Source organism: Scyliorhinus canicula, chromosome 13, assembly GCF_902713615.1.
Source record: "Scyliorhinus canicula chromosome 13, sScyCan1.1, whole genome shotgun sequence".
Lineage (NCBI taxonomy): Eukaryota > Metazoa > Chordata > Chondrichthyes > Carcharhiniformes > Scyliorhinidae > Scyliorhinus > Scyliorhinus canicula.
This window is the reverse complement of record NC_052158.1, coordinates 135427473-135449025: the sequence shown is the minus strand read 5'-3', so window position 1 is coordinate 135449025 and position 21553 is coordinate 135427473. Positions and strand designations below refer to the sequence as shown.

The window sequence follows — 21553 nt, the reverse complement described above, 5'->3', positions numbered from 1 at the left end:
CACCTACCTTGCTCATCTTTTGGGTTGTGGGGGCGAAACCCACGCAAACACGGGGAGAATGTGCAAACTCCACACAGACAGTGAAACAGAGCTGGGATTGAACCTGGGACCTCAACGCCGTGAGGCTACAGTGCTACCACTGCGCCACAGTGCTGCCCCTATTCAAGTCAATTTAACTGAACACTGGCCAGGGCACCTGATTTGCTACCATCCGAGATACATTTGTATCCGTGGACTTGGCCTATTTGATTCAAAATGTAGCACCATGTTAAAGTTGAATTACAACGCGCTGGTGGCTCAATTGGGACCCTGGACACAATGTTAAAGCCCACCTGTTATTAACGTAAATGGTTATGGAGGAACAGACAATATTGGCAGCGAGCCCTGCTTTTACAGGCAATCAAGTGGGTAGGAGTCAGTTGGTGGGTATAGTTTTACTGTTTGGCTGGAACCCTATGAATTGACAGTATAACTTCAGTATATATGAAGCTTTAAGCTGCTGTTCCTAGGCTACAAGAACACTTAAGCACAAGCACATGAGTCTCCAACTGTTGGTAAAATTACATTTCTATTATTTGAAATGTTAAAACGGCACAATAATGCAATCCTGAAACCCACCTTTTCTAAAGTAGTCTCTTCTCGTCAATGGCAAGCTTGGAACAGAGAAGCAGGAGCACACCAATCGGCCTGTTGAGCCTGCTCCGCCATTCAATTAAACCAGTCATTTTTAAACTCAGGGTCATGACCCATGGGTGGGTGGTGGGCGGGTGTCAGGAGGGTCGCGGAGCGATCGGTCGCGGTATTCCCGATCGCGGAAAGAAATGCCCAAAAGCGGTGACCAGCTTTTAAAAATGCCGGCTGCAACTGGCTTTCAAAAATGCCGGCCATCCCACGCAAGCAGGCTCGCTCAGCTGGATGTAGCAGGGGTACGCTGCACCACATACCGACGGCCTCAGCACATTGCCTGAGGCCCGCTCCCGATGCTCCATGCCTGGCCGGCTGAGTGCCCAACGGCATGGGGCACGTGTGGTCTCACCCGTCGGGAACTCGGTGTGGTGGCTGTGGACTCAGCCCAGCGGCGCAACAGTGGGGGAGGGCCGATTCGCGGGTAGGGGAGAACAATATTCAGGGGTTGGGGGCACTATTAGAGGGGTTGGTCCGGGGCTCGAGAGCCCGCCGAAGGGGGGGCCACTATTTCGTGGGCCGGGTCCATGAGTGGCCGCCGCCATGTGGGACGGCACGGCCGCTGCAGGCTGCTGCCGTGCACATCTGCGGCCACGGACCTGGCAATCCTTCAAAGCGTATCGGCACCTAGGGCCGGGTGCTCCATGCTGCTGGCATGCTAGCCCCCAGCAAAACGGGGAATCGGTGGCCATTTTGCGCTAGTTTTTCTGCCGTTAAATGCCACAGTTCCCACACCGTCGTGGAGACATAGCCCCAGGATTGGAGAATCCAGCCCATGGTTTCTTGAGGCAGCGGCTTTGTTAATTGTGCCAATGGAAATCAGAATGCAAAGCCCATGTGCTATATGCAGGGAAGTACTGGTAAATGGAAGGTTAAAACCTTCAAAACTTCATGGCGATTTGGAGGACAAAGCTCCATTTTTCAAAGGTTGCAGTGAGAACTTAAATCATCAGCTGAAGTCCTGAGCAGAAATGCAGATTGAATGACAAAGGAAGTGAGATCCTGAGGACCAAGCAGGCTCACCCATCACATTATAGGTAAGGAATAATGGCGGGTTGCGAAGGTTGGTCGTTGTGGGTCCCGAAGGTTGGCCAGCATGGGTCACACGAAGGTTGGCCATTGTGCTCCCATAGGTCAGCCAGCGTGGGTCCCATAGGTCAGCCAGCGTGGGTCCCATAGGTCAGCCAGCGTGGGTCCCATAGGTCAGCCAGCGTGGGTCCCATAGGTCAGCCAGCGTGGGTCCTATAGGTCAGCCAGCGTGGGTCCCGCAGGTTGGCCAGCGTGGGTCCCATAGGTCAGCCAGCGTGGGTCCCACAGGTCAGCCAGCGTGGGTCCTATAGGTCAGCCAGCGTGGGTCCTATAGGTCAGCCAGCGTGGGTCCCGCAGGTTGGCCAGCGTGGGTCCCATAGGTCAGCCAGCGTGGGTCCCGCAGGTCAGCCAGCGTGGGTCCCGCAGGTTGGCCATTGTGCTCCCATAGGTCAGCCAGCGTGGGTCCCATAGGTCAGCCAGCGTGGGTCCCATAGGTCAGCCAGCGTGGGTCCCATAGGTCAGCCAGCGTGGGTCCTATAGGTCAGCCAGCGTGGGTCCCGCAGGTTGGCCAGCGTGGGTCCCATAGGTCAGCCAGCGTGGGTCCCATAGGTCAGCCAGCGTGGGTCCCACAGGTCAGCCAGCGTGGGTCCCACAGGTCAGCCAGCGTGGGTCCCATAGGTCAGCCAGCGTGGGTCCCATAGGTCAGCCAGCGTGGGTCCTATAGGTCAGCCAGCGTGGGTCCTATAGGTCAGCCAGCGTGGGTCCCATAGGTCAGCCAGCGTGGGTCCCATAGGTCAGCCAGCGTGGGTCCCATAGGTCAGCCAGCGTGAGTCCCATAGGTCAGCCAGCGTGGGTCCCATAGGTCAGCCAGCGTGGGTCCCATAGGTCAGCCAGCGTGGGTCCCATAGGTCAGCCAGCCTGGGTCCCATAGGTCAGCCAGCGTGGGTCCCATAGGTCAGCCAGCGTGGGTCCCGCAGGTCAGCCAGCGTGGGTCCCGCAGGTCAGCCAGCGTGGGTCCCACAGGTCAGCCAGCGTGGGTCCCATAGGTCAGCCAGCGTGGGTCCCGCAGGTTGGCCAGTTGGCAAAAGTGGGTCCCGGGGGAAATAGTTTGAAAACCTTGGATCTAGATCATGGCTGATTATCTTTCTCCACGCTACTTTCACAACCCTATCCCCCTTGACTCTTGATTCCACGCGCATCCAGAAATCCGTCGACTTCTGTCGTGAACACGCTCAAGGATTGAACTTCCAGGGCTCTCTGGGGTAGAGGATTCCAAAGATCCGCCCCCTGAGTGAAGAAATTGCTCCTCAGCTCAGACTCAGTCTGTGTCGCCAGCTCCCTCACATTGTTACAGTGCAGGGAGGTGGAGGGAAACACCAGCCAGGCAGCATTACTGGACTCAGCTTCGGTGCAAACCCAGCTTCGTGTACTGGGAGTTACATCCCAGTCTGGTCTGTTTGTGCGGTGTACGGGCGCTGTTTTACCCTTGGGCTGACAGCGGTGGTGGGGTGGGTGTCTGTCAATCGGTCTGAAACCAGGAACAATTTCGCTGTGGCACCAAACCACTGGTTTGACTCTGGGATACAGGATCCTGACAGACCAAAATAAACAGAAAAACAGCTGAGCGGATATTACTGGCCCTTAATTTAAACATCCCCGAGCTTGCCAAAAACACAAATAAATGCGAAGGAGTGAACTTGCTGCAGGAAAGCAGCCGTGGTGTTAATCTCGGAAGTGGCAACTACAATATCGAACAGGCAGTTTGACACTTGTTTGTGTTCTCTCGGAATTCAGGCCAATCTTGGTTCCCAGCGGATGGACATCAGTAAAGTCACATCAGTCCTGTATTTAACCGCCCCCCCCCCCTCTCTCTTGTTAACCGCACCCCCCCCCCCCCCCCCGCTCTCTCTCTCTCTTGTCTTCCCCAAGTTGCCTGAAGCGCATAAAAATAACCTGCTGCAAATAAATCTCCTAAAATAAGTGAGGGCTGAGCTGAGAGCCAGCCATGGTATGTATTTGCTATCGACGCCACACTCGAGGGCAAGGCTGCTCGCTGTGTGCTGGGAGACAAAACCTTTATTCCCGGCTCTGGGGTTCAATCCACTCGGAACTGGAAGTGACAACTGCCCTGTGCATGGGCATTATTAAGGTACCGGAGCCACTCGCTCACAGCTCCTCGCCCGTCTTAAAGCACAGCATGTTGACATGCAAAATCCTCTGCACCCCCCACACACACATTTACCATCCCGCACAGGGACTCATTCAACGAACCGACTTCATGCACACACACACTCAAACACACAGACACATACACTCACTCACACTCACTCAAACACACTCACAAACTCAAACACTCACGCTCACTCACAAACACACTCTCAGACACCCACCCACAAACACACACACTCACAAACACTCACACATTTATCATCCCATACAGGTACTCATTCAACTAACCAACTTCATGCACACACAAACACAGTCACAGACACTCAAACACACACACACTCAAACACAAACTCACTCACACACTCACTCACAAACACACATACTCAAACACTTACATACACTCACTCACAAACACACACTCGCAAACACTCACACTCAAACACACACTCGCAAACACACATACTCACATTGACAAACACACATACACACACTCATGCCATTCCATGCACACTGGTACCACCCAAAGCACTACAAATATTTACATCATATACACACACACATCAATTCCACCCTATACACAGATACATATCCAACTAACATATGAACACCAACTCAAAGTACACAAACACAACATTTAATGTGCACAAATAAGGGCACACAGTGTACTCTAGGTGGGAGGGATTCAATGTCTATCGCCAGCAGTGATTTGGTTAGTACCACTATTGACTAAACTGGCCAAGTCTTGAAGGACAAACCTGCAGACTGAATTTTGGGGATGGCGAAAGAACCAACAGGAGGCAAAATCCTGCTTAATCCCACTTTCATTGATGTACCTCTTGCAGATGAATTTGCCCAAAGTATTATTGGCAGGACTGACTACCGCACAGCCCTTTAAAAAGAAAAATCATTTATAGGATGTGGGTGTCCCATCCCTAGTTGCCCTTCAGAAGCAACTAGGGACTAGAACCTGGTGTAAGACTTCTTACTGTGCCCTTCAGAAGGTGGTGGTGAGCTGCCTTCTTGAGCCGCTGCAGTCCCTGAGGTGTAGGTAGTCCCACCATGCTGTTAGGGAGGGAATGTCAGGAATATAGCCCAGCGACAGTAAAGGAATGGCGGTATATTCCCAAGTCAGGATAGTGAGTGACTTGGAAGGGAACCTCAAAAGTTGGGTTCCCAAGTATCTGCTGTTCTTCTACATGGTAGTGGTTGTGGATTTGGAAGATGCTGTCTAAGGAGCCTTATTGGGTTCTTGCAATGCGCCTTACAGATGGTAGATACAGCTGCTACCGTGCACAGTGGTGGAGGGAGTGAATGTTTGAGGAAGGGGGAGCAATCAAGCGGGCTGTTTTGTCCTAAATGGTGTTGAGCTTCTTGAGTGTTGTTGGACCTGCAGTCATCCAGGCAAGTGGGGAGCATTCCATTACACTCCTGACTTGTGTCATGTAGATAGTGGACAGGCGTTGGGGAGTCAGGAGGTGAGCTACCTGCTGCAGGATTCCATGCCAGATTTTGGATATTGCTGGTTTATGGGTCTGGAGGTTCAGGCCAGTTCAAGTTGGGTCAAAGGCCATTTGGAACACTTTGCACAGGAAAAGTCAGGTGCACAAAGGCGATGGCGAGTCAGCGTTGCACCTGGCCAATACTGTACTTAACCCAACAGGCTGTCTTAAGTTATTTTGCTCTTCAAATAAAACTGGAAATTCATGCATGGCAGCTTAAAAATATCTGGCTTTCATTCATCACTGGTTTTCAGACAGCTGGGTTTGAGATACTGTAGCTGTATATGCATGCTAGAGAGCAGAAACAGCATGCTGTGAAGTGAGCTGAATAATCCCACAACCAACAGACCAAAGGTTTGTACTCCTGTCATCCAGTTGTGAATGATGAAGACAATGAAACAACTAATGGGAGGACAGGACTCCACAAACATCCCCTTTCTCAACGATAGCAGAACCCAACAATAGGCAAGCCTGAAACTTTCCGAACCATCTTCAATCAGAAATACCGAGTAGATGATCCATCTTGGCCTCCTCCTGAGGTTCACACCATCACAGACATTAGTTCTCAGCCAATCCCATTCATTCCATGCAATATCAAAAAGTGACTGATTGCACAGAATATAGAAAAGGCTATGGGTCCCAATCACATCCCGGCTGAAACATTGATGAACTGCCCTCCAGAACTAGCTGTATCTTTAGCTAAACTGTTCCAGTACATTGGCATTTAACTGAGAAAGTGGAATATTGCCTAGGCATGCCCTTTCCACAAAAGACAGGATAAATCTAACCCTGCCAACTATCACCCCATCAGCCTACTCTTTATCTTCACCAATACAATGGAAGATGCTACTGACAGCATTCTCAAGTGGTACTTACTCGTGAATAACCTGCCCACTGATGCTCAGTTTGAGACTTGTCAGACCTCACTGCAACCTTCATCCAAAAAGAGCTGAATTTAAGAGGTGAGGATGGCCTTTGACACCAGTGCAGAATTTGACTATGAGGGGCATGAGAGTAAAATTTAAGTAATTAGAGATTAGGGGGAAATCTTATAATTAGCACAATGGTTGTGGTTGTGGTTGTCAGAGGCCAATAATCTCAGTCTTGGGATGTACCTCCGGAGTTCCTCAGGTTAGTGTCCTAGGTGCAACTGTTGTCAGCTACATCATCAGCGGCCTTCCCACCATTAGGGGCTGGTTTAGCACTCTGGGCTAAATTGTTGGCTTTTAAAGCAGACCAAGGCGGGCCAGCAGCACGGTTCAATTCCCGTATCAGCCTCCCCGAACAGGCGCCAGAATGTGGTAACTAGGGGCTTTTCACACTAACTTTATTGAAGCCTACTGGTGACAATAAGAGATTTTCATTTAATTTCATTATCAGGTCAGAAGTCGGAATGCTTGCTGATGACTGCACTGTATTTCATTCCCTTCACAATTTCTCCGGAAATAAAGCAGGCAACGTCCACAAGCAGCAGGAACTGAATAACATCCAGTCTTGGGCTAAGAAGTGAAAAGTAACATTTGCACCACAAAGTGCCAGGCAATGACCTCTTCAACAACAATGAGTCTATTTACTTCTTCTCCGCATTCAATGGTGTCACCATCGTTAAATCTCCCACCATCAATATCCTGGGTGTCACCATTGACCAGAAACTTCAGAGGACCAGCCACATGAATACTGTGGCTACAAAATCAGATGAGACTGAATATCGTGCAGTGCGTGCCTTACTTCCTGACTCCCCATGTTGCCAACCCAAGATCTACAGATGGAATACCCTGCAGCGGTGAAGCAACTGTGCTAACCACTGTACTACCTTGCTGCAGCAACTCGCTCAGACTTCCTCCGCAGCACTGCCCACCACCTAGAAGGACAAGATCAACAGATTGATGGGAACATCAGCACCTGCCCGGTTTCCCTCCAAGTCCCACATCATGCTGAGCTGGAGCTGGACCACTGTTCCTACATCCTCCCTGCCTCAACAATTCCGCTACTTCCCCACCCAACCACCCAGCCAGCCAACACCCTGCGGGTGCACCTACACCACAAGGGCAGAAGTCAGTTCGCCACCACGATGCCAAGAATGAATAAGTAAAACTTTAAAAGTACCCTGCGCAATACAGCAGCTGTTAGAAAGTAACGATCCTCCCCTGTTCCATATGTAGTTGTCTCGGGCAGTCAGCGGCAAAAGTTGTCAGATTTTCCTGTTACAGCTCACTGTAACCACAGTATAAATGGAGCAGCCCGGGGGTCACAGGCTTTACGGGCGGTGATACTGGTTTCCCCGTCGTGATTTGGTAACCAATTTAATCCCCCCCCCCCCCCGCCGTTATTAAAACCAACCTCCACAGCATTGCTGGATAAGGACAAACAGGCACTCACCGCCTCTGCCAGGGTGGCGATGCACAGCATCAGGAAGACATGACTGAGACTTGGCACCGGGCTGGGCATTCTACGGAGAGCCATTCTCGCCACATTCATTTTCCCTGGTGTTGAGGAGTGAACTGAATCTTGAGCGTCGCCTCGGGCCACACCTCATGACCGCCCCGGGGGCTCCGCCTCCCGCCTCAGGTCCTGACAACCGACCTGAAGGGGCACAAGCGACGGGGCGACCTCCCTCTCGCAGGCTGGCAGAGTCAGTGAGCGGCGGTGGGCTTCAGGTAGAAAAAGGGGGACCGACCCCTCCTCTTGTCGCGGCTGCCCTCCTCCCCAACCACCCACCCACCCGTCCAAGCGCTCGGATCAAGTCCTTTGCCTCCTGCTGCTTCCCGTTTGCAGAATTCCAGATGGAGAATAATGCCCGGGAATGGCACTGAGCTGTGAGCTGTGCTCGCTGCACTAGCGAAGGGGCCGGCATCACCGCCAGATCCGGTAAGTGTCCTCGGTAAGGTCAGGTCGCAGCGCTCCACTCAGGGTTTATTCCACCTGTCGCTGCTCGCCACCCAGTAACTGGACACAATCTGACAGCAGCAGAGCGAGAGAGAATCAGAGTGCAGAGGGAGACCATTCGGCCCATTCTGACTGTGCCACCTCTTTCCCAGAGCTGGTTAATTAATTCCACCGTTTCTCTGTACCCATGCCCCCCCCTCCAATGTGTATCCAATTCCCAGCTGAATGTTAACATTCCATCTGCTCCTTCCACCCTTTGGGGAAGTATATTTATTCCACACCATACACACACTCTCGCGTGCAATTTTCAGCTTTCCCTGTTGTCAAGCCTCTTCCCCCCCCCCCCCCCCCCCCCCCACTCCACACACCCAAAATTCCTGTCAAAATTCGGTAGATCTTCGCCTGTAAGTTTGTTTTTGTTCCTTTTTTTTACGGGAGCGGGAAACGTCGGCACTTATTCTGAAATGGTGAGCGGGGAGATATTTCTTCCAGAAGAGTTTCAAACTCTGGGGATTTACTTTCCGCGCCGTAACTTTATGCTGCATTCTGCGGACTGTGTGTTTTTGTTGGGATGTGAATCACCTTTTGTTATTTTTTTAAAAAAAAGCCTCTTATTTGTTTTAAGGGTGCCGGGGAAACTCCGGAGAGATCTCGTCATCGTCCTGGTTTTTCGGAGCTCGCGCGAATGGCGCCAAGCGGATTCAGATGTCCCGTCCGGATGGTCCCCTTCAGCCTTTGGTAGGTTGTTTCTGACACAGCAAAACCATTTGACACCGGCTCCTATTCGACAGCGTCGCGCGATGTGTTCAGCAAATGGACTAGTCACTAATTCCAATGATTTATTTTTTTCCTCCCTCCCCTCCTCGACTGACCAGGTTGCTGCTGCTCCAATTCTCCTTGCTCTGCGGAGCTCACGCGGTAAGTGGACAGCCTACACAGATAAACAATCCGTTGCTCCAGGTCATGTGTGAAAGAAATATAACGGGATTAATTAGTCCGATTTGAGACTAAATCACACCCCGTGTAAAGTATTTAAACAGGTCTAATCTGATTTTGCATTTCGCCCTCTTCAAATGAGCCTTTTGTTCTTTGTTATTATTTTCCACATTCAACCTTGTCAGAAAGTGAAACCAAATAATCTGGGTGTTAAATCTAAATATGTCTCATCGAAAACTCTGCTGTCTTTATCCACCTACCTTGCACTAAAGCCCCCCCTCCCCCCATTCATCCATCAGGCCTTCACCTGCTTCCCCTTCCTATAAACCTGCTTTTGAAAATTCTCATTCTCGTTTTCAATCCCCCCCCCCCCCCCCAAACTCTGGTCTCACCTCTCCCTGTTTTTGTAATCTCTTCCAACCCGAAGAGTCTGAAATCTCTGCACACCTCCAACTGTGGTCTCAGGCTGAAATTTCCAACCATTGGGGAGCAGGGGTAGGCCATTCGGCCCATCTCGTAGTCGCGTCTTCAGCTGCTTAATTTCTGGAATTCCCTCCTTGGGATCTTGTCGCTTAAAACCTGTCTCCTTGACCATCATTTTGGTCAGTTCTCCTAATCGTTTCATATGGAAGGTATCAAACCTGATTTCACAATACCCCTGTGAAGCGTCTTGGCACAATTTCACTATGTTTAAAGGCAGTATATAAATGCAAGTTATTGTTATTTTTACTCCTGACTAGCAAGTTGTTCGATCCCAATATTGGTAAAATCTTTGACATGTTGCCATTTTATTATGCAAGTTGATAGTCACAGAATAATGTTGAACACCCAATATGAATGTGGTGATGAAATGCAAGTTTAAGGAAGATGCGTGGGTTTCCTCCGGGTGCTCCGGTTTCCTCCCACAGTCCAAAGATGTGCGGGTTAGGTGGATTGGCTATGCTAAATTGCCCGTAGTGTAAGGTTAATGGGGGGATTGTTGGGTTACGGGTATACGGGTTACGTGGGTTTAAGTAGGGTGATCATTGCTCGGCACAACATCGAGGGCCGAAGGGCCTGTTCTGTGCTGTACTGTTCTATGTTCTATGTTCTATGTAACACATTCGAACCATATGTTCTTGGCAAGTCATCTCGCTTCAGCTCATAAGAATTGTTTCTATAGATGGCCCACATTTGTCATTAGAAATTCTGCAAAGTTTCTCAAAGTTGCTTCATAGATGTACTCAGGGTTTGCATCAAGTTCCATATACCTACAATTAGGACTTCTGCAGAATTTTCATGATGCACTAAAACCTAAATTCAGTGATTCATGTATAATTCACATTTGGAGGCAGGGGGGTTGGAGGCAGGGGGGTTGAATGGTGGGGGTGTGCATGGCATGTAAGTGGGAGCCTCTGGGAGTTTGGGGAGGGTGATGGGGGGGGGGGGTAAGGGTGCCCTGGATGGGAGAAGGTACTGTAAGGGGGCTTGGGGGTCTAAAGAGGGGACCATATAGTGGGATGTCCTCACTTGGTTGGTGTTGGGTAGTGCCCAGGTATATGCAGGGATTACATTGCCCATGGTTGGGGTGTGTGGGGGATTCACAAGCTCACTTAGAGATTGGGGCACCCTTTCAAATAGGCGGCCTGATCTCTGAGTTCAGCTCCACAGTGCTAAAACAAATTCTAAGGCCTTGATTCTCCGGCCACACTGCGTGGGAAAGAATCTCGCTGCAGTGCAACATGGCCGGTGAAAGCCGGGAGACCCCATTCCCGGGATCCACCTGGCTCTCCACGTCTCGGGTGTTTCAGCGCAATCTCGTGAGTTGTTGCAAGTGGAATCCTGCCCACAAATGGCGACCAGACGGAACAATACTGGTGGGGGTCTCCAAGGGGATCAGAGGCTCCCCACTGTAAAAAAACAGGACTAAGTGCGGCATCAGCCAAGCATTCCCTGTTTAGGCCCCTTATTCAAACCAAGTTGCATTGAATAGCTATGTTTTTCTCGGCACTGTGAGTGCCGGGAAACATGGCTAAATGCACTCGCCCGGGGACTTTGTTCCCTTTTGGGATGGTCGTGCCCCCTCGTGCCCTAAGTATTGTCTAAACCAGTGAGAACTCCCCAGGGTCCAAGAAAGTGACTCAGTGTCATTGAATAGCGGTGGGGAACTCGTTGGCAGATCCAGCAGGAAACTCGCTGAAAAAGCCGCCACAAATCAACTCAGAATTATTTTGGGAGAATCGTACCCATAGTGAATAGAGTGCCACAGGCACCAATGCTGCAATCTTAATTATTTACAATCTATAGCAATGATTTGGATGAAGGGACCACACACTGGCTGGGATTCTCTGAAATCCCGGCCAAGTGTTGACACCTGCGTCAAAACCGGCGTGAGCAAAGCCAGCGTCAATGGGCCCCCAGGCCTAGGCATTCACACCTTCTCAGGAGGCTAGTCCGGCGCTGGAGTGCAGTGTGTTCGAAAGCCGGCACGCCACGGCCGGCAGGGTCAGCGCATGTGTGCCACGGCCGGCGCATGTCCGCGCAAGCGCATGGGTTGCCGTCTCCACGCCAGCGCCCGGGCAATATGGTGGAGCCTTACAAGGGTTTGTCGCAGAGGAACATACCCCCCCCCCCCCCCCCCCCCCCCCGGGATTAGCCCTCCTGCCAATTGGTAGGCCCCGATCCTGGGCCTGGCCACCATGAAGGTGACCCGGAGTCGGATCCCCCCGGCCCCCCCAACCCTCCACCAAGATAGCCCCCGCAGCCAGAACTCCGAGGTCTCGCTGGGTGCGACCATACGTAACCCACGCCGGCGGGACTCAGCGGGCACTTGGCATGTCGAGCACGGAGAATCGCCGGGTGGGGGGGGGGGGGGCGTTTTGAACGGCTGCCGACTGGCGCGGCGGTGACCACACGGGCACGATTAGCGCTGATTCTCCAGTGACCGTAGAATCGGTGGAGCGGCGTGGCGCGATTCTCACCCCCCCCCCCCCCCCCCCCCCCCCCCCCGGCGATTCTTCGACCCGGCGCAGGATCGGAGAATCCCGGCCACTGTCTGCAAACTGGGGCAGGATTCTCCTGTACCCGGCGGGGCGTGTCCCGGCGGGATGGAGTGACATGAACCACTCCGGTGTCGAGCCGCCCCAAAGGTGCGGAATCCTCCGTCGGCCCGCCCGAAGTGGTTGGCACCCCACCGGCCGGCGGGATAGGGGCTTGGCGCCACGACAACCAGTGCCGAAGGGCCTCCGTCGGCCGGCGTGAGTCGGCGCATGCGCGGGGGCGCCAGCGCCTGCTGGTGTCATCCCCGTGCATGCGCAGAGGGAATCACTTCCGCACTAGGAATGGCATAGGGCCACGGCCTCCGGTACAGAACAATAGAGTGCCCCCATGGCACAGGCCTGCCCACAGATTGGTGGGCCCCGACCATGGGCCAGGCCACCGTGCGGCACCTCCTGGTGCCAGATCCCCCCGCGACCCCCCAGGAACCCCGGAGCCAGCCCACGGCGCCAGGTCTCGCCGGTAATGGAGCTACTCTAATTTATGCTGGCGGGACCGGCTACAGACGGGTGGGACTTTGGCCCATCGTAGGCCGGAGAATTCAGGCGGCCCCAGCGCCTATTGAGTTGCGCCGGACCCCGCCATTCTCCGAAGTGGGTGGCGTGACTCACGCCGGGCCGGTTTTTGGGGGGTGCGGGAGAATTGGGAGAATGGCAGGGGTGGGATTCACGCAGACCCCCGGTGATTCTCCCACCCGGCGGGGGATCGGATAATCTTGCCCCACGTTACAGATAGGTTAAGTGAGTGAACAAAAATCTAGCAGATGGAGTATAATGTGGGAAAATGTGAACTTGCCCACTTTGGCAGGAAGGATAGAATTCAGTGCATTGTTTAAATGGGGAGAGATTGCAGAACTCTTTTTAAAAAATAAATTTTTTTAGAGTATCCAATTAATTTTTTCCAATTAAGGGGCAATTTAGTGTGGCCAATCCACCTACCCTGCACATCTTTTGGGTTGTGGGGGTGAAACCCCCGCAAACACGGCGAGAATGTGCAAACTCCACACGGACAGTGACCCAGAGCCGGGATCGAAACCAGGACCTTGGTGGCGTGAGGCAGTAGTGCTATCCACTGCGCCAGCGTGCTGCCCGAGATTGCAGAACTCTTGAGGTATAAAGGGATTTGGATGTCCTGGTACATGAATTGCAAAAAGTTAGTATGCAGTTATAGCATGTGATTACGGAGGGAAATGCAATGTTGTCATTCATTGCAAAGGAAAATTGAATATTAAAGTAGAGAGGTTATGCTTCAGTTGTACAGGGCACTGTGAGGCTACATAGAATTATAGAATCTCTACAGTGCAGAAGGAGGCCATTCAGCCCATCAAGTTTGCAACGGCACCCTACTTAAGCCCACGCTTCCACCTTATCTCCATAACCCAACAGAACATTTTGGACACTAAGGGGCAATTTAGCACAGCCAATCCATCTAACCCGCACATCTTTGTACATAGGAGGAATCTGCAGCACCCAAAGGAAATCCACGCAGACACGGGGAGAAAGTCCAAAGTCCATACAGACAGTCACCAAAAGCTGGAATTGAACCCGGGTCCCTAGCGCTGTGAGGCAGCAGTGCTAATCACTGTGCCACCATGCTGCCCTGGAGTACATCTGGATTACTCTGCACAGTTTTGGTCTCCTTATTTAAGAAAGGATAGAATTGTGTTAGAAGCAGATCTGAGATGGTTCACTCAACTGATTCCAGTGAGGAGACTTTCTGAGGACAGGTTGGACCTGTATCCATCGGAGTTTAAAAGAATGTGACGTGATTTTATTAAAGCACATAAGATCCTGAGAGAGCTTTACAGAGTGGATGCTGAAATGAAGTTTCCTCTTGTAGGAGAGAATAGAATTTGAAGACACCGTGTCATGATATGATGGAAATTAGGAGAAATAATTTCTCTGAGGGTAATGGTTCTGTGGAACTCCCTCTTCCCAGAAGACCATTAGAAGCAGGGCCGTCAAATATTTTTAAGGCAAAGGTAGATATAGTCGCGACTATCAAGCAAATCAAAGAGCATCAGGGCAGGCAGGATATTGTCATTGAGCCCACTAACAGATCAGCTATGACCTCATTGAATGGCGGCTCAGGCAGGGTCAAATGGCCTCTTCCTGCTCTTAATTTGTATGTTCTTTCCTTTGGGCTATGCTAATGGGGTGCAAATCAGGAACTTCATATGATTTGCCCAGGCCTGCACCGTGGAGAGCAAACTTCAGCTTCGTAGTTTATGTTGTCACAACGGAGGAAGCAACAGTTACCAATTATAAGTTTGCTTTCGATAGCAACCTCTACAACCACAACACAGACCGGAATTGTATGGTTGTCAGGATTCGCTTTTCCCGCTGGCAGCTCACCCACCAGCGGATTTTCCGGCGGCGTGGGGTGGTTTCAATGGGAAATCCTATCGACAAGCGGTGATAGGATAGAATCCCGCTGGCAGTCAACGGCCTACGGCCGAGACACACGTGACTGAGAGACCGGAGAAATCCGCCCCAGATAATATTCAATTCAGAAATGACATAACACTGGGCAAAGTCCATTGTCTCCTGAGATGGACATTTACTCCATGTAAAATTGCTCGTGAATGCTTTACAAAGGTACTTGAAATTCATGTAGCGCTTTGACGGGGTTTTTTTTAGTTTGTATTTGAGTTCTTTGTACAATCTGTTCTGGATTTTCTCTGTTGGTATTTCAGATGTGAAGCATTTTGATTGGTCACTATATATAGTCTGTGAAGTAATTATCTTCAATATTGCACATAGGTACCAGGGTTTATGCATATTGCTTTCAAATATACTACTCTTTACTTCTATATTTAGGGTTTCTTACCTCTAGCTCTGCCAGAATTTTCAGTACCTGGATTTAGATTTGAACACACACAAATATCCTGACCTGTACTTAGTGTCTCCGTTTAATGAGTCTTTGATAGCCTGTGTCTGCACTTGAGGCTTTCGGTGAATTCCTTTTGTGAATTACAATCGTATTTGGGGCTTGCCCAGAATGTTTCCTTTATGGTCTCTGAGAAACAAATTTTCATATCCCAGAACCCCTAGTAGTACAGGAATCCCTTCTGGCCATACCCCGTTCTAACAGATATGCTGTTTTGGACACTGCTGGAGACGATGACTGTACAGGGAAAGCAATGGTAGTCAATTCAGGGCACCATGGGTGGGGCTGCTGCAGAAGAGGGGAGGAGGCAGAATGGCAAGACTATACTGGTAGGGGACTCAACTGTAAGGGGAACAAACAGGGGTTTCTGCGGCCACAAAAGAGACTCCTGGATGGTATGTTGCCTCCCTGGTGCCGGGGTCAGGGATGTCACTGAGCGGCTGCACGGCATACTGAAGGGGGAAGGCAAACAGACAGATATCATGGTACACATTGGTGCCAACGATATATCAGAAGCAGGGATGAGGTCTTAAAGCAGAATTTAGGGATCTAGGACCCAGAGGCAGTAACCTCTGGATAACCTCATGTACTGGTGAGTATAGAAATAGGAAGTTAGTCCAGATGAATGCGTGGCTGGAGAGATGTGCAGGAGGGATGGTTTTCACCTGAACCAAAATGGGACCAGTGTCTTGCAGGGTGGTTTGCTAGTGCTGTTTGTGGAGGGTTTAAACTAACTTGGCAGGGTTGAGATCCTGAGAGAAGGTTCAGCAGGGAGGGATGCACAGCCAAAACCAGAAGAGGCAGCAAGTGAGTCAGGAAGACATAAAAGTTCTAGGCCGGTTAAATCACAAGGGAGTTCAGTAAGATTGGATGGTATTTATTTTAATGCAAGGAATCTGATGGGCAAGGCAGATGAGTTGAGGGCACAAATGAAAACATGGGGGTATGCTGTCAATGCTGCCACTGAGACATAGTTCAGAGAGGGGCAGGATTGGCAGTTCAATATTCCAGGAGAGAGAATCTTCAGGCGAGACAGGGAAGGAAGTAAAAGAGGAAGGGTTGTCACAATTTTGATCAGGGAATCAATTACAGCAGTAAGGAGGGACACATCTTAGAAGGCTCTTCAAATGAAATCTTATGGGTAGAACTTAAAGACCAAAAAGGAGCAGTCACATTGCTGGGAGTGTTCTTTAGGCACCTTAACAGGCTGAGAGAAATAGAAGAGCAGATGTGTAGGCAAATTTCAGAGACATCTAATAGGGTAGTGATAGTGGGGGATTTCAACTTTCCCAATATTAACTGGGGCAGTCATAGAGTGAAAGGTATAGAGGGAGCATAATTCTTAAAATGAAACCGAGAACTTTTTAATCCAGTACGTGGAAGATCCTACAAGTGAGGAGGCAGTCTTGGACTTAATTTTAGGTAACAAAGCCAGGCAAGTGGTTGAGGTATCAGTGGAGGAACCTTTTGCAGAGAGCGATCATAACTCTCTTCGTCCAAAATTGTTATGGAAAAGGACAAGGATGGGCCTGAAATCAAAGTTCAAAACTGGGAGAAGGTTGATTTAAATATGAGCAGATATGATTCGGCCAAAGTGGACTGGGAGTAGACACTTTTAGGTAAATCTGTGACAGAACAGTGGGATGCATTCAAGAAGTAAATAGGGAGAGTACAGGGCCAACATATTCCAATAAATAAAAAGGGTGGAACGAGCAGATCCAGTGAACCCTGGATATCGAGGGATATCGATAAAATATCGATGCATAAAAAGAAAAGGGAGGCTTATAGCGGATATAGAGGGCTCAAAACAGCAGAAGCCTGAGAGGCACAGCGAATGTTCAAGAGGGGACTTATAAAGGAAATTAGGAAAGTCAAAAGAGGACATGAAAGGATACTGGCAGGTAAAATAAAGGAAAATCCTAAGTTATTTTGCAAGTACATTTAGGGTAAAAGGCTATTTAGGGAAAGAGTAAAGGTAAAAGGTAATGTCGCCATAGTCCCAGATGACCATCGGCTGCTTTCCCATTTGAAGGGGGAGAGCTGACTGGTGATGGTTTAACCTGAGAATCACCACACCTCAGACAAGAGGGGCAAGGTTGAGAAGTCATGAATAACCTCAGCCGGTATGGGAATTGAACCCTTGATGCTGGCCTTGCTCCGCATCACGAATCAGCTGTCTAGCCAAGAGAGCTAAACCGGAAAGAGTAGGGCCCATTAAGAACCACAGTGGTAATTTGTGTGTGGAGGTGGAGAATGTGGATAGGGTTCTAAATGAATACTGTCTATCGGCGTTCACTACTGAGAGGAATGACGTGGGCATAGAGATCAGGGAGAAGGACTGTAATAAAATTAACAAAATAAAGAGAGGAGTTCTGAGTTGTATTGCGGGCTTAAAAGTACACAAGTCTCCAGGGACAGATGAAATGAATCCCATCTATTGAGTGAGGCAATGGAGGAAATAGCAAGAGAGCTGGCAATAATTTTCAATTTCTCTCTGGCCACAGGAGAGATGCCGGAGGATAGGCAATGTGGTACCATTATTCAAGGAGGGAGGGAGGGATAAACTAGGAAGCTGCAAGCCAGTTAGTCTAACCTCAGTGGTGGGGAAACTATTAGAAGTAATTCTGAGAGACAGAATTAATCTGCATTTGGAGAGGCAGGGATTAATCAAGGACAGTCAGCATGATTTTGTTAAGGGGAGGTCATGTCTGATCAACTTGATTGAATTTTACGAAGAAGTGACCAGGAGTGTAGATGAGGGCAATGCAGTCTACTTGGATTTCAGCAAGGCTTTTGACAAGGGCCCACATAGGAGACTGATGGCGAAGGTAAGAGCCCATGGGATTCAAGGAAATGTAACAAATTGGATCCGGAATTGGGTGAGTGGCAGGAAGCAGAGTATGAAGGTCGTAGGGTGTTTTTCTGACTGGATGTCTGTGTCCAGTGGGGTCCTGCAGGGATCAGTGTTGGGGGCCTTGCTGTTTGTGCTTTATATAAATGATTTAGACATGAATGTGGAAGGGATGATCATTTGCAGATGATCGGAAATTGGTGGGGTGATAAATAGTAAGGAGGATAGCCTCAGAGTAAAGGCCTTATAGATGGGCTGGTCAGATGGGCTGACCAGTGGCAAATGGAAATCAATCCAGGTAAGCGTGAGGTGATGCACTTGGTCAGGACAAACAAGGCAGGGGAATACATGATAAATGGCAGGACCCTGAGAAGCACCGAGGATCAGAAGGATCTTGGTGTGCATGTACACCGATCCATTAAGATAGCAGGGCAGGTGGATACCGTGGTTATAGCATATGGTATACTTGCCTTTATTAGCCGAGGCATATAGTTTAAGAGCAGGGAGGTTGTGCTGGAACTGTATAAAATGCTGGTTACGCCACAGCTGGAGTCTTTTGTGCAGTTCTGGAATCCGCATTATAGGGGGGATGTGGTTGCACTGTAAAGGGAGATTTACCAGGATGTCGCCTCGGCTGGAGAGTGTTAATTGTGAAGAGAGACTGGATAGACAAGGGTTGATTTCCTTGGAGCAGAAGAGACTGAGGGTGGGGGGGGGGGGGGAATGATTGAGATGTATAAAAATTATGAGGGGCATAGATAGAGTAGATAGGAAGAAACCTTTCCCTTTAGTGGAGAGATCAATGACCAGGGGGCATAGATTAAGTTAAGGGGCAGGAGGTTTACAGGGAATGTGAGGAAAACATTTTCACCCAAAGAGTGGTAGGAGCCTGGAACGCGCTGCCTGAAAAGAGTGATGGAGGCTGTGACCCTCATAACATTTAAGAAGTATTTAGATGTGCACGTGTGATGCCAAGGCATACAAGAGTATGGACAAGTGCTGGAAAATGGGATGAGAAGGTGGTTGTTTTTGAGCAGCGCAGATGCGATGGGCCAAATGGCCTTTTCTGTGCTGTAGACCTCTATGACTCTAACCAAATTTTGTAGTAGAGTATAATTAGATGAATTATCTGTGTTTGGGTTTGTGCAGAAATCTTTTTTTGATGCCTAGTTTATTTATGTTTGGGTTCATGTATACTTTCTTTTGGATATCGCAGACCAAGGTTTGGGATTTGAGCAGCATTACATACATAGATGATACATAGAACATACAGTGCAGATGGAGGCTATTTGGCCCGAGTCCTGGACTGACCCACTTAAGCCCTCACTTCCACCCTATCCCCGTAACCCGATAACCCCTCCTATCGTTTTTGGACACTAAGGGCAATTTTTAGCATGGCCATTCCACCTAACCTTCACATCTTTGGACTGTGGGAGGAAACCGGAGCACCCGGAGGAAACCCACGCAGACAAGGGTAGAACGTGCAGACTCTGCACAGTATTAGTCAGAGTGCCCTACATCAGCATTTTACAGTGTGCGGAAGTTCTCCTTGATGTTATGCAACTGCATTTAAGATTTGTTTCGAAATGCTGCTGTACATTTCAATGTTTTTATCTGAAGATAACACAATTTTTTTTGATAATTGGCATTTCTCCTCACTATGCTAAAGATACATGAAGAATAATTTCCCCATTTTTCCTCTTTATCCTCAAGTCTTGCGAGATTATAGTTGCACTGACACCAGTAACTCCTCAGTACATAGATGGATATAGAGTGTGAGCCCAAGTTGGGACTGCCGGCAAGCTATTCACGGAGAGTAAAATACCTAAGCACTTAGTTCTGTTCTCATCTGTCAATGATGCACATAAACAGGCACCATAAATATAAGATATTCAATAATAAATCTAGGAAAGAATGCAGGAGAAAATGGAATGTTTGTGGCATGTAGCGTGAATACATTTAATAGGAGATAGGTGACTGCATGACAGAGAATGGAATAGACAAATATGTTGATAGAGTGAGACAGATTAAACAGACTAGGGGGAGACATGAACACTAGTTGAATGGCCTGGTACATGTTTGCTTCTACGGCTCTCTTTGTGCCTTTAAAATACTCCTTACGGCCTGCATCTTCAAACAGGCTTTTGACCACCCGCCCTAATATTACTTCACATAACCTGTTGGCAAGTATTGCTTCCTCACACTCCTGTGAAGTGCCTGGAGTTGTTTTATTACAATGCTTGAAACATCTTGCGATATTTAATAGAATCACGCGAGACGTCGCTAGGCGGGATCCAAATTAACATGAGCCATGAGGCACGTTTAAATATGTCTGCACTGGAATCACCTGGTGCCCACGAACTAACGGCCGCGCCTGGGAGACCTTGCCAAGGTGCTGTTTAGCAGTGGTTTCCACAAACGTGGATCAGGTGTACCATCACGTTGGGTGGGGGGGGTTACCCAGGCCATTTGAGACCACTGGGTGGTTGGGCTCTGGGCAGGGTGGTACCCTCGCACTCCTATTGACCGTGGCACTTCCAGCCTGGCACCTTGGCAGTGCCACCTGGGCACCCTGCCATTGCCACCTTGGTAGTACCACAGTGACTGGGTGGTACTTCAGGCTGGCAGCGGCACTGCCTGGGTACCAGATTGTCACGGATTGGGCTCAGGGGTGCCTTGCTCTTAAGAGGTGTGATTTGGGGGGTGGGGGGCTGTGCTTGAGGACCCTGTGAGAGCTAAGTTGGGTGCAGGTTAGGAGTCTGGAGGCCCCGGTAGGGTTGCTGAAGAGGGCCGAAAGATTGGGGCGCCATTTTAAAATGCCATCCCGATCTGTAAATACTCTTCCCGCACTGGCGAGCTGAGCCAGTCAGTGCAAAAAATGATGTAAGTGTGGCCTTGACGGAGCGTTCCTCGCCAAGGTCAAAATAAATAGCAAAGTGCTGCTAAATAGCGGGGACTTTCTTGGCGCTGCAGGCATCGAGAAACATCCTCCTAAACGCACCTGAACCGGGGGCGGGATTCTCCAATAATGGGGCTATGTCCCCACACTAGTGTCAAAATGTGGGTGTTTCACTCTGGATTAGGAAAGTCCAGAGTGATTCTCCAACCTGCAGGGGGCTAGCAGGGCCCCAGAGTGCTCCACGCAGCTCTGGCTGCGGATATGGGGCGCTGCACTTCCGGTCGGGAGTCCGTGCATGCGTACGGCGGTGGCCTGCGGCGGCCGCCCCTTGGGACATGGCGAACTCACACTGCGGAGCAGCACCAGTAACGTAGGCCCCCCCCCCTCCCCCTCTCCTTTTTGCAATGCTCAGTGATTTTTTTTAAAGAGGAACTTATTCCGTTAAATTAGCACATAACACATTTTAGGAATTATGAAGCTAATTTCCTGTACTGCCATGAAAGTTTGGTATCCCTGATGTCATTCATGATGCCATTGAAATGTTATTTAACTATTTAAAAAATGTATATATTTAACGGGATGTGAGTGTCACTGGTCAGGCCAACATTTGATTCCCATCCCTAATTTCCCATGAAATGGGCAGCTAGCAAGGCCATTAAAGAAGGCAGTGTTAAT

The 21553-nt window shown here is 49.7% G+C and overlaps 2 protein-coding genes across 4 annotated transcripts in view; one reads left to right on the top strand and one right to left on the bottom strand.

Moving 5' to 3' along the window:
* LOC119975940 (collagen alpha-5(IV) chain-like) overlaps window positions 1-8021 on the bottom strand; it is a 255363-nt gene extending 247342 nt beyond the window's left edge. For both annotated transcript variants that reach the window (XM_038815905.1, XM_038815906.1), the window contains exon 1: window positions 7761-8021. In XM_038815905.1, coding sequence (XP_038671833.1) covers window positions 7761-7859 — 99 coding nt within the window. In that variant the 5' untranslated portion in view covers window positions 7860-8021. The remainder of the gene's footprint in view (window positions 1-7760) is intronic.
* A 72-nt stretch (window positions 8022-8093) lies between these two features.
* The window catches only part of LOC119975939 (collagen alpha-4(IV) chain-like), a 244340-nt gene continuing 230880 nt past the window's right edge, over window positions 8094-21553 (top strand). Inside the window, exons 1-3 of one of the 2 annotated variants that reach the window (XR_005462836.1) lie at window positions 8094-8249; window positions 8894-9005; window positions 9143-9185. Coding sequence is in view for 1 of the 2 variants with exons in the window: in XM_038815903.1 (XP_038671831.1) it covers window positions 8953-9005; window positions 9143-9185 (96 nt within the window). In the remaining variant the exon portion in view is untranslated. The remainder of the gene's footprint in view (window positions 8250-8893; window positions 9006-9142; window positions 9186-21553) is intronic. The other variant, XM_038815903.1, reaches the window with a different exon arrangement.